Source organism: Zonotrichia leucophrys, chromosome 20 (assembly GCF_028769735.1).
Source record: "Zonotrichia leucophrys gambelii isolate GWCS_2022_RI chromosome 20, RI_Zleu_2.0, whole genome shotgun sequence".
NCBI lineage: Eukaryota > Metazoa > Chordata > Aves > Passeriformes > Passerellidae > Zonotrichia > Zonotrichia leucophrys.
Window position 1 is genome coordinate 8,598,732 of NC_088189.1, and position 13,151 is coordinate 8,611,882.

The 13,151-nt window shown below is 53.6% G+C and overlaps 1 protein-coding gene across 1 annotated transcript in view; it reads right to left on the reverse strand.

Moving 5' to 3' along the window:
- The window catches only part of JPH2 (junctophilin 2), a 31,789-nt gene that overhangs the window by 13,129 nt on the left and 5,509 nt on the right, over window positions 1-13,151 (reverse strand). The window contains exon 2 of the mRNA XM_064730153.1: window positions 9,699-10,482. Within this exon, the coding sequence (XP_064586223.1) occupies window positions 9,699-10,482 (784 nt within the window). The remainder of the gene's footprint in view (window positions 1-9,698; window positions 10,483-13,151) is intronic.

The window sequence follows — 13,151 nt, forward strand, 5'->3', positions numbered from 1 at the left end:
AATGACCTTGCAGCTAGAAATAGGGGAAGAGTTCAGCTCTCTGCCCTCACATTTGCTTACTGGGGGAATGTCAGACCTGTCCAGTGCTGCCCTTCCTTCTCCAGGGTCCCCCTTCTCCCATTGATTCAGCAAACCCTAAGCAAGGGCCAACTGAACACCCCTCCAGCCCAACCCATTCTATGATTCTTGCCATTCTTGATATTAGGAGCTGTCTGGAAGACCATTAAGCAAAAGTAATTAATGAGTCAGTTCTAGGAAGAGTCTTCTGCTGAACTCCCCTCTCCTGGAAACTGGCTGTTCCACTCCCAGCCAAATCCCTGCTCCAGCATCCAGCAGGAATCATTTTGTCCTTCTGAAGAAACTTAAAACAATTGTTTGTCTTGGCAGGAGTGTTTGCAGCACTCAGAAGGGAGCTAGGGAAAGCTCAAGAAGTGTTTTTGTTAATGGCAACATGGTCCCTTCTGTGCTCACATCATAAAGGGCAAGAGCACACAGACCTGACAGCACACACCTGGGCTGGGGCTGGGACTGGGACTGGATGACATTTAAAGGTCCTTTCCAGAATTCTATGATTCTACATCCTGACTAGGACAGAACTTTTTGGCTTCTCCATTTGACACACCATCTTCATACTTGTCTCACCTCTCTGGCTGAAGCTTCTTTCTTCCTGTTCAGTCCCAAACCATCTCCTTTGTGTCTCTCCCTCTGCCTCCACACGCACAGATACCAGCAAAACTCTGCTACCCTCATGTGCCCACAGGACTGAAATTCCCTCTTCAGTCCACCTCTCATGCCACTTTCCCTGCCCTCAGTCAAACCCATCTGGGTGTCCTGCCCTGACAGACAGCTGTACCATTCATGTTCCTTTTGCTCTTTTTGCTCCATCACTGACATGCATGTACCCACTCCACTTCCACTCTGAGATCCCTGGGGTGCCTGAGCCTTTGCTGCTTTATTATACAGGCTCTGCACATGCAAGGTGTGATCTAAATTGTGAAATAAGCATAAATAAACACAATTTGCATCCTAAAGGAAACACCTCCATATTATTGAAGCAGAAAGCCAAAAAGAGAAACCATCCTGACTTTGCAGAGCAGCTCATGAGATGCCCCAGGCTTTTCCCTCTCAGTACCAGCACTTACACAGAAGTGGTAGCACTTTGTACATGCCCAGGCTGGATAAATCAGACCTTTTCTGCTTCCTTCCACAGAAAGGGCATGACCAGGCCATTCAGCCCAGAGAAAAGCATCCTTTTCTGTGCAGTGCTTTAGGAGCACAGGCCTGGCAGAACTCTCTGCCACCTAACAAGCTCAGCCTTTATGATTACTTGGTGAATTTTTAAAATACCGAAATGTTATCCTCAGCTGTAAATAGCTCTGAGCCACTTGCATCTTTCACTGAGGGATACTTCCCTTTGGAACAGTTAAAGTGATATTAATCTTTCAGCAGACAGATCTGCAGCTGTCTTCAATGAGAGGACAACCTACTTACCCCAGCCCCACGGACAGGAGGATCTGCCCCATCAGTCTCTGCCAGCCAAGTGCCCCAAAGCTGAGTGGGGCTGGGTGGGCAGCAGTCAGCAGGACCTGGCTGTGCCACCCTGTGAGGAGCCCGTGGGGCTGGCACAGCCCACAGCTGCTCTCTGTTTCCCCCACAGCCCCAGGGTGCAGCCAGCAGCTGCCCAGAGCTGGCTACAAAGGGAGCAGAGCAAGCCAGAGCCTGCCAGCTCGAAGGGCTGCTGGCACCAGGATGGCACCCTGACCCAGGGACACTGCACCATGGGCAGGACAGGCAGCTCCTGGCTCTGCTGGAGCCTGTCATCAGCACAGCCAGGCTGGGAGCAGCTTGTCAGAGCATCCACAGAGGTATTTTTGGGAAAAAGGGGGATTTGCAGCTGCCAGCTGGACCCTCTTCTTCTCCCCCTGGTTTTCAGGGCCCCTCTGCTGCTCTGGGTGCAGATTGAGGGTAGCCCTGAGGAGCAGGAGCAGGTCCCTCAGAGCAGCACAGCCTTGGGGCTATGCCCAAATGCCAGTGATTTATTCCAGCTTCCAGATCACCAGTACCAAAGGGGCTCAGCAAATGCCCTGGGGACCCTGATTTAATTAGGTACTACTGCAAGATGAAAGCAGCTGGGTTATCCCACTGAACAGTGCATCAAAACATCTTTACAGCACATGTGCAATCAGGGTACTTCAGCCTTTCCATCCATAAGAGGAGTGTGCTTTATCTGATTGCCAGATCCACCAGCATTAAAATGAGTGGAAAAGTCTGTGTTTTCACTCTAAGATTGTTGGTTTTTTAACCAAAAGTCTTAGCAACTTCTAAATTAAATGTTTTTCAGATTTCAGTAATCCAAACCAAAAGAGTGAGGAACTGCTGTATGTGTTTTGTGGGGGATTTTTCCAGTCAAAAAAACAAATGGAGATTTTTATTTTTTTTTTAGGAAATAAAGGCATATTTCTTAAAATCCTGCATTTGTCCAAAACCTCAATTACTTATCAAAATTTAAAGTTCTCAAGTCCTGTAGGTCTCTTGAGTTGAGGTTCACAGATCTGAGGCCCAGGAAAAAGAAGAGATGGAGCTGGGAGGGAACCAGCCCACATCCCAGGCTCCAGTGCCTGCAGCTCCCATGCACCTGTACCCAAGGCTGCTGAGAGCACCCAGGTCCCTGCCAGCCCTCAGTGAGGAATCATCAGGCTTTGCAGGAGCAAAATGAAAAAACTTGGACTGAGAAAGCCAAAGGGCTCTGGCTCAGCACCAGGATAAGCTGACAATAATGCCCCTCCTCCAGGAGAAGGGAGGGTTTCTGCATTGCAGGCTTTCTATTTAAACTGGATGTGTTACTTAAATATTATTTCTTTTTCAAGATAAGGCTATTTCACATTCCACTGAAATGAGGATAATCTCTGAGCAAAGCATGGCTGAATCCAATGATTTCAAAGCCCCTGCAAGCATTTGGATGGGAGTCAGAGCCCTCTTGTTCCACGCAGCAGCAGATCAATTGAACGAGATGCTATCATTTTCCACAGTCATTTTTGCAGATTAAAGTCACACTTCATTTTTCCCTCTCTGTGTTTGTAAGCTGTTGAGATAAGGATTTCCCACAAGGTCAGAATGCACAGCCCATTAATTCCACTTTCCCTGCCTGGCAATCTGAACTGTACCCATCCCCAGGTCTGACATCCTGCCATCCCATCTCTGCTGCTCTTGAGGGGATCCCTGCAAGACAGAGCCTCCCTTGCCTCAACCCTGATAACCCAGGAAGCCCTGGGGAAAGCTGTGTGCTGTCCAGCAGATGCCTCCTCCTTGGAGCTACTGAAAATGCATGTTCCCTCTTACCCTAATAAGGCATGAAAGTGCCTGAGGAAATTCATGTGAGGTGGGTGGAAAGCAGATAAAGCCGTGCACCCTCCTCTGGAGTCAGAGCACATCCCGTGCAAGGAGCACAGTGGGCCAAAAATGTGTCAGTGCTGGAGCTGCAGGCAGCCTGGATGAGGCTGTTCTGGGAGAGGGCTGGAAGAAGGGGGTGAAGGCATCACAGCATCACTCACCCAGTGACACTGAATCCCTCCAGCCTCACACACAGCCCCCCTTTGTGGGGGGACACACTGTGGGTGTCCAGCAGCTGGGCTGGGTGTCTGGTCCTGGCTCTGGACCCCAGAGTTCCGGTTGTCTCCACCAGTCCCTGAAGCAACTGGCTTTTGATTTAAAAATAATTCAATCATGCTCCCCACAAAAGTTTGCAGAAGAAATGGCCACCAGGAGAGTAAAGTGAGGGTTTCTCCAAGGAGTGGAATAGGGTTTGGGAATAGGTGTCCTCCTTGCTTATTTCCCTCCTCTGGTTGATAATGAAGTAACTGATAATTAAACTGGAATGAAAAGGACAGCCATGCTGTCTCCATTGCCACACCAGATCAGGAACAGAGAAGAGCTCACCCAAACCCTCTCCCTGCATGGCTCCAGTGGAATGAGGATTAGGCAGAGGTTTGAAAACAGCCATATTTCTGCAGAGCTGGAGACTGCTGTGCCACACAGAAAGAGTCCCAGCCCTGGGCTTCAGCTGGTGCAGAAATAGATGCCAGCAACTGGGTTTCTATTAAGCAAGGGTGATGAAACAGGATTATCCTCTTTATAAACACACCAAGCTCTGTGAGAAACATCTTCACTGGGACAGCAGGACTGAGGAGCGTCCCCTCAATGCTGTGTCCTGGCACTCAGTTATAGCAGAGAGCCACGTGCCTGCCCTTGCTTCTCCTGTCCACTGACTCTCTTAACCCTGTCCATGGAAGTTCCAAGATGCAGATTCCCATTATGGGGGCTGTGAGGCAATCTGAATTCCTGGAGCAGCCAGAATACCCAGCATCAAGGAGCTGTGCTCAGCTCAGGCCACTCCATTGCCTCCAGCTGTGGTTGTACTTTGCTAGAAGTGATCCTTCCACTGCACCTCATGGGAGGTGAGGGGCAGTCCTTAGTCCCCCTGCACCTTCATGCACTTGTCATTTAAGCCCCATGAGAGCTCAGGGTGACATTTGTGATCATTGGTGCCTGCAGAAATGCTGCTCACAACTCTTGTGTCCCTCCCTGGCAAACAGCAGCCAGTTACCCACATGGAATTGGGAAAAGCTCTGCCCATCTCCTGCCTGCTGCTGCCTCCTAATTACACACCCATCCCTCACACGCAGCTGTGGAGTCCTGGAGCAGAGATTGTGAGGCTGGGAGAGCACAGGAGGCTCAGTTGGTCCCTCCTGTCCTGGCAGAGCTGTCCTGAGCCACAGCTGCTGCTGCTGCTACCCACTCTCACAGGGTGACCATGAGCATCCTGCCCTCCTCTGGCTTTAGACCTAAAGGTCTGGGAATGTGCTGAACTCCTGAGGTGTCTAACGCCTGTGCCTCTGACTAAAAGCACATTTTAAAAAAATCCTTTTGCCTTTTTAGAGCAAACCTCAAGTGTGATTCAACAAACCTAAAATCCCAGGTCTGAAATCTGGCCTCAGGGGAAGCTGAGCTGTGCTGTCAGCCCCAGGAGCACCAAGATCACTGTGCCCACCAGCCCAGCACTGCACTGGACACAGAGTAACCCTCACCAAAGAGGTGTCTGGGGAAGATATCCCTTTGGTTGCCCACTTTCCCCACCAGCAGCCTAAACCCCTGCGAGCAGTGGGGACAAGAGCAGAGCTGTGCCAAATAAAGCACCTTCCCAGTGGGAGCGGCGTGGGCTGCCCCAGCCCCAGCTCTCAGCTGTCACACTCAGGCCACGCTGATAAAGCCCTGCTCTGCCTGCCCTTATTTAGTCAGGAGCCTGTGCTGACTGCAGCGATTTTGGGACGTCATTTGCACCACGATCCCCAAGGAGACGCTCGCTCTGCCCGGCCACGCAGCCTGCAAATGCTGAGAGCAGGGAGACAGCCCTGCTGGGAGTGCAGCCAGCCACAAGAGCCTTGGAAAGTGATACAGGAGCTGCCAAGGGCTCTTGCTGTTTGAAGGGAGAGCTAAGATGTGCCCCAAAGTCTGGGTATGGATAGAAAACTAACTTAGGCTTCCAAACCAGGCAACAGCTCACACTGAGCAATGCCCATGTGTTGGCAGGGAAGCCACATCAATGTAATGTGCTTCCACAGAGCCCAGGCTCACCCTAACGAGCAAACCCCACTGAATCAGGAATTGATGCCCCACACTTCAGAACAGAATACAGAAATACCTACAGATATCTGCTCATAGTACATTAAAACAAAAATAAATCCAAAATGTATTCACTTGTAGTTGTACTCTCCAGGTATAAACCACACAGGGGCTACAGGGCCAGCACATGAGCACAAACTGGTGAAGCACAGCAGCCATTATAGCCTCGAATATCTTGCTTTCCTACTGATCCCATGACATCCAGCAGATGTATCTGAGGTGTTCCTGCCAGGACAGGCACCCTTCAAAGGATCCCAGAGCTTGGCCAGACCCGTGCCTTGCAGGACACATGGCCAAGTCCCTCCATTGATTTTGGTCCAAGTCACTGGGAAGCACAAGCATGTGCAGAAGCACACCACGTCAGATACTGCTGCAATGGGACAGAGGTGGGATTTGCAGTATTTACACTCATTTTGTCCTTAAAAAGCACCAGAGAGAAGGAAAACCCCTGTAAAAGCTGCCCAGCTACTGAGCACACAGCTTTCAAAAATCAAAGGTTCCCCCTGCAGACAATTCTGCCCTTCCTCTTACTTTATTTTATTGAATTTTATTTTAATCTGTTCTGAAGAGATGAAACCCAACCATTTTTATGCTTCTTCTCCCTGTATTCTGTGGGACCATCCTCCCCACCTGACAGGCAAACACACATTGCTCCCCAGGCACAAGGAGCATCAAGTACTTGGGGTACAGAGCACTCTATTCTGTACCAGCCCATGTGCCCAGAAAGCTGCAGGGCAGCTGTTTCACACCTCAGCATGGCTCTGAACCAGCTCACTCATGGCCTAGTGGCAGCTGTCCCTTCCTCACAGTCCTGCAGCCAGTTTGTCTACTTCAGCTCACAGGAGGTGAAGCCCCAGCTGTGATCCCAGGCTCTCCTCATGCTTCCCATCCACCCCAAATAATTTTCAAAGGAGTCCCAGTCAGGATGGAGTGGAGGAAGGGGAAGGGTGTGACACAGCAGGTGCCTTCACCTGGCACAGCAGGAACAGCCAGGTCCCAGCTCTGACAGGAATCCCTTGGGATCACAGCAGGACAAATCCTGCAGCACCAGCAGTGCAGGGCAGGGCAATGAACCCTCATGGTGTGTGTTAGGTGTGTTAACCCCACATCCATCCCTGGCCACCCCTGGGCAGGAGAAAAGCCCTGTCTACCAGCTGCCACAGAGGTTGCATTCCAAGATGCCTTTTCTCCTGAGTGAGGATTCACACTCCAGCTTCCATCACCTCCATCCCTCCAGCTGATCCCCAGAGCTGCTGAGGGACATGCCCAGGGTTTATACCCAACATCTGAGCAGCACCAATGGGCTTTGCATGGGGTGAAGCTGGCTGACCTGGATGGGCTGCTCAGGACAGCATGGCCCCGTGACAAATGATTTCCACTGAAGTAATGAAAAACAGAGCTGTTCTCTCAGCTGACAGTGAGATGATGTCCTCAGCTTCTTGAACAACTGGGAAAGCAGCTGGATTGCCAACCCAGGAGGATTCAGGAGGGAGCTGAGGAGGCCAGGGCAGCGCCGAGGGGGCAGCAGAGGCAGCAGGACAGGCAGTAGCTGGCACTGCCCACGGCCCTGGCTGGAACACCAAAGTGAAACAGCACTGGGACAGGAGCTGTGAAGCAGCCTGGTGCCTCAGACACCCCCAGAACACAGCATGGGAGCTTTGGTGACTGCACTGACCATGGTCCCTGGCTGTCACTGCTCTCCTGCCCCAGGCAGGGCACCCCTCAGTGCTGCTGCCAGCCCCAGCCCTGCACCCCAGGGCTCAGCACATGCCTGGGATTCCTGCAGTGCAACTGGCCCGGGCAGCTTCCAGTGCTTGGGCTTGTTTTCCTCGGAATTTCTATCCCTAAAGAGCCTTTTATGGTGCAAAAGGGAGAAATCTGGCCTTCCCCTGGCATGTCACCCCCAGACAGCAGGAGGCTGGATGCTACAGCAGTTTAGTTCTGCAAGGGGCTCCCCCGAGTGCCACAAGCAAATGAAACTCAAACATCCACGTACAACAGCACAGGTGTGCAGAGGTAGCTGGGAATTCACACAGCCCACCTGCTGTGTCCTGATAATTAGTGCCTAGTAATGATCTTACATACAGAAATGTCATATCTTCCCCAGGAAAAGATGGGTGTAGCCTCAAAGGCATTTTTTTGGGTAAGGGACACATTGCCACCTGAGGAGAAACATGAATGCTCCATCTAAAAAGCTCCACCTTACAGTTATGAGCTCAGGCAATGCTAATGATAGTGCAGGCCTTCTATAAACTGTAATAATCCATTTTCACAATCTGTCTGCAATTACTCTGCCCTGGGTGTGGAAATTGAGGCAAGGTTCAAGGCCAAAGCAAAAGTTGTGGCAGCGCTAAGAATTTTCTCCAGGAAAAATTATGTAGATTTACTCTCTACCCCAAATCTGAGGTGAAAAGAGGAGGGAGGAGAGCATGAGTCAGATTTACAGAAGGCATCAGGTAAAGAGAGTAGCTCTGCCCTGAGCAAGATACACCAGGAATAAACACTGATGGCAGTGCTGAGTTAAAGTTTACAGGACAGGCAGCCTGAATTCCCCTCTCCCAGCAGGTCCAGCTCAGCTGGAAGCTGTGCTGCAGGAACAGGACAGCAGGAACCAGGGGTTCCACACTGCCAGCCAGCACAACAATCCCTTCTTTCCTGCCCAGCAGCCACACCACTGCAGGGGCTGCTGCCTGAGGGCTCCCTGGAGGAAACCAGCTTCCTTCCATGTCTTATTTCCTCCAGCTCCAAGGTTTCCTTAATAGGAAATTATTCCCTGGCTGCACTGGGGAGGGATGCAGTCCCTGGCCAGGGCAGCGGGCGCATTCCAACCCCTGACTGAAAACACTGCAGAGCCTCTTTTGATCCAAAGTGTAAATAGTGTATAATAAAAAGAGGTTTGTGTAAACCAGCCAAGCTCTTGGGGAGCAGTGTTTGCAGCTCCAGCCTCCTTATTCACACCACAGGCACACGCTCTTCCCGGGCACGGCAAAGCTGGTGTTGGGCTGAGCCTGCCCTGCCAGAAGGATCCAGGGCCCCACGCCACCCCAGCCTGTTATTTTTATCCTAGCTGGCCCTGCATGGAGCTTCTCTTGCAATCCTGCTGAGTTTTCTCCACCAATCCCTGAGGCAACTGGGTTTTGATTAAAAAAAAATCAATTGTGCTCCCCACTAAAGTTTGAAGAAGTAATGTCTGCCAGGAGAGTAAAGTGCAAGGAGTGTCTGCAAGGAGTGGAATGGAGTTTGGGAATAGGTGTCCTCCTTCCTCTGGTTGATAATGAAGTAACTGATAATTAAACAGGAATTAAAAGGAGTGAGACAGGACAGCCATGGAGTCACAGCCACTGCCCAGAAGCTGAGCAAAGCCTGTGCAGGGTGAGGTTTTCTTGGTGAGGTCAGGTGAAACCTCAAGCACTGTTAAAACCACATTTCCCCAAGGAAGAGGAAAGGAGCGAAGGCTCCCAGATCTCTGTTCTCTGCCAGGTCAGCTCTGAGACTGGCAGGAATGCTGCAGGGGGAATGTGCTGCCAACACAGCTCGGACACAGGCAGGGATGTGAGCTGGAGGAGGAGAATTTCCCGTGCCCTTTTCAAGCAGACCCTGAAGCCACTCTTATTTCCTCTCTCCTCCATCCCAGGAGGGACAGTGGAGCAATTACACTCAGCTGCTAAAATTGACAACGCTCGTGCATCCCACAAACTTCCCCCAGAGCCACACTGGGGGCTCCAGGGCCAAACTGTGTTCTGGGGCACATCTGGCTGCTCATGAGCCTGTTGGATTTATCACCACCAAACCCTCTGTTTCTCAGGCTGCCCCATCAATGCCCAACATCAAAGAGCAGCCTGGATGCTCCCCACCGTGCTGAGTGCCAGGGCTGGTAACAACTCCTGCTGTCCAGCACCTCCCCTCTGGACCAGGGCTGCGGGGGAACAGGAGAGGGGATGAGAAAAAGGACAGCTCCCCAACACGTGGGATGGGACCATCCCCACGGGAACCTGCGTGCCGGAGCTCCAAGCACCCACCTGGATGCCGCAATCTCCGACTTCTGCCGGGCAATGGCCGCTGCCCTCTGAGCCCCCTCCACGCTCCTGTCCACCTTCTGCCGGATCTTGGCGCTCTTGAGGGGTATCACCCGCTTCTTCATGCCCTTGACCAGGACGTTGTGGCGGTACTTGCCCTCCTCCTTCTTGCCGTCGGGCAGCGTGGTGCAGCCGTAGCCGTGCCGCAGGTTGTCCAGCCACTCGCCCTCGTACTTGAGCCCGCTGGAGCGCTCGCTGACGCCGAAGCCGGCGCGTTTGTCGTTCTTCCACTCGCCCATGTAGGTCTCGGTGGTGGTGGCGTCGATGTCGGACTCGAACGGGGTGTACTCCTCGCCCTCGGCGCCCTCGCCCAGGCTGACGGTGGAGGTGGCATCGCTGGCGGCCGAGCTGATGCCGCTCTCGCTCTTGAGGAAGCTGACGCGGCTCTTCTGGCTGGCCAGGGACGACTTGGACTCGGACTTCTTCAGCTTGCCCAGCAAGGAGCCCCTGCGGAAGAGCCCGCCCTTCTTGGCCTTGGCGGCCTCGGCGTCCGCGTAGAGGCTGAGGGCGAAGCCGCCGCGGGTGATGGTGGGCGAGAGGGGCAGGCTCTCGGCGTTGGCGGCGGGCGAGTCCTGCTGCGGCAGGGTGCCGTTGCTGTGCTCGCTGCGCAGGGAGGACAGCGAGGTGCGCAGAGGGGAGCGCACCACCGAGGCCATGCCGTAGGGCACGCTCTGGCGCACGCCGTAGCCGTGCCGCATGCCGTTGGTGAACTGGCCCTGGTACGTGCCTGAGGGAGACAAGACAGCGTGAGAAAGCGCCTCGGGCCTGGCACGGCCAAGGGAGATGAGATGTGGGGCTGTGCTGAGCCCAGGCATGCAAAGCATCAGTGCCCAGGGAGCAGGGGACAGCAGCACAAGAGGCTCTGCTGGTGGGTGACAGCTCATTGCAAAGGGACTGAGGCACCGGGGGACACTTTGCAGACCCACTTACTGTACGGGATCTGGATTTTCATCTGGAGAAGGCAGAGGGAGGCAGCCCCCAGGGGTGGTTTGGGCTGTGCAGAGGGTGGCCCCAGCGGGCATGTGAGCTGCAGTGACACATCTGCCCTTGGCTTGGTGGCAGTCCCTTTCAGCTTGTCCCTTGCAGGCTGCCAGGACCACCCCTAGACCCCTGAGTCAGGATCCCACATGTCCATGGACTGCCCTGCTGCCTGAAACCACATCTCCTTGGTGCTGACTTATGGCTTCTCTGAGTTCCCGTGATCAAGGCTTGTGCCACACTGCACAAAGCAAGAGATGGGCAAAAAAGGGAGGAGAGAAGCAGCTCTGTGTGGGGTTCCTTCAGCCCTGCCCCAACCCCACTCCTCCAGACCCAGCTCGAGAGGGCAGATGGTGTCATATGGTGGGAACACAGAAAAGTTTGTGTTCACCATGGCCAGGGCTGCACCTTGGGTACAGGATCCTGCTGGGAACCAGCAGGACTTTGGCAGTGACACCTTGAAGGACTGGGACACTGCTCCTTTCCAGATGCCCTGATCCCAAAGGTGAGCACATTTGCAGGCTCCCAGCAGAGTGGAGACCCCACTCTGATTTTTCTCACTAGGATGTCAAGAGACTTAAATGAGGTGCATCAGAGGTCCCACAAAAAGAGCTCCTGGGAAGGGCAGGGGCTGGTGGGGCAGCAGGCAACCTTCATCCATAACACCCAGCATGCCAGCACAGGGAAGGTCAGAGCATCCCTGAGCCCGATGGGATGGGATGGCTTCCCATCCTGACTCTCATCAGTTGCCTCAGAAACCAGCAAACCACCCAAAACAAAGGCAGCATTCCACCCTGCTCCTGGCATTACAGGACCTGGAATGGGCCACCCCAGAGCAGCCCCCTGTGGAACAGAGGCTGCCAGCAGCTCCCTCAGTCTGGGGCACAGGCAGAGGGTGATGGGGGAGCACAAATGCCTTTGGAAAGGCCACTCTATTCCTTTACTCTCTCAGGTGCTGCTTCATGTAAGTGAAGGGTCAGCTGTGCTGGGGATATTTTCGCAGACATCTGTCCTAAACCTGGTTTGCAAAAAGCAGTGACCCACCAGAACACACATGATTTTGGGAGAGCAGGCACTCCCACGGTCCTGGGGAGGCTCAGCCAGGGCTGGGCTGAGATGGAAGGGGGTGACCCATCTTCAAGGCATGAATCTCCCCCCTCAGACACTATTACTGAGCCCAGGGATGACCCTGCTCCCCAAGGAGCAAATCCAGTTCCTTCTTTGGCGATCGTGGGAGTGCATATTTTACAGTCTCCCAGGCCACTTCTGCAGCATAATCTCTCCTCCCAAGCTTCAGGTTTCGTTGAAATCCTCTTTGGACCTGCCTGTGGAGTGTTAACTTACAGTGCTGAGGGCCAGGAAAGACAAGAAGTGCCCGAGTGAGCAGCAGCTGCTGCCCTGGGTGAGCTGCCCCCAGCCAGCCCCTGCCCACCCTGTGACACGGGGGATTATGGGGTCCCTGTAAACAATTGGTCTCCCCTACAAAAATGTGGGGGTTCAGGTAGTAAATGGCATTTGCAGGCTGCAGCCAGCCATGGGGAGCCATCTGCCAGAGCAAGGGGCCATTTTCCATTTTCTTGGATGAGTTTGAAGCTCTTCTAGGGAAAAATAAGGAGAAATAAGCATGGGTTTGGGCATGAGTCAGGAGTCAAGGAACATCACGGGAGATGCCAGGCACCTGGGCATGTTCCTCACCATGCTCCCAAATCCCTCTCCATAAAATGGTGATGAGCCTTCCTAGTGCAAACTGAAGTTCTAGAGACCCCAGAGTGCCCCCATGTCCCTCCCTGGTGAGGTCAGTGCTCCACCCCAGCTGCCCAGCCAGCGAGCAGGGCTGACACATGATCAGGGTGACATTGGAGACCTTCTCCTAGGATGGGAACAACTTCACACGTATCAGGCTGCAGCTGGTAATGCCTCCATGTTAATTCCCTGGAAAAGGAACTCTGGAAAATCTTGCAGGTTAAGGGGGTTCACTCACTCCTCGGGGGTCAGGTCAGAGCAGCTGCTGCACTCCAGCAAATCCCCCTCTGTCCCCCTCAACAGCACCAGAGGCAGCTGGGTGGGAGAGCCACCAATGGGTCTCCAGGGAGCAGGGATGGAGTGCCACCCTCAGTGCAGGGTTCAGCTCTGCAGGCTGCTCTCTGCTCCCTGATTTCAGCCTGTACAGCACCAACACTGCCCCTGTGACCAGAGCTGCCAACCCTGCCTGGATGAACCAACACAGAGCTGCCCAGCCAAGGCAGGGGCGAGCAGGCACTGCCATATCCCTGTCCTGCTGCCATTCCTGCCCAGCTGAGGCTGTGTGCCAGGGCAGGGCCATAAAGCAGCCCTGGAGAGGAGCCAGCGGCTGCAGGGAGCGGCTGGAGGCGCCGGCGGCCGTGCGTCAGGGCACGCAGGGTGTGAGCACAGCCAAGG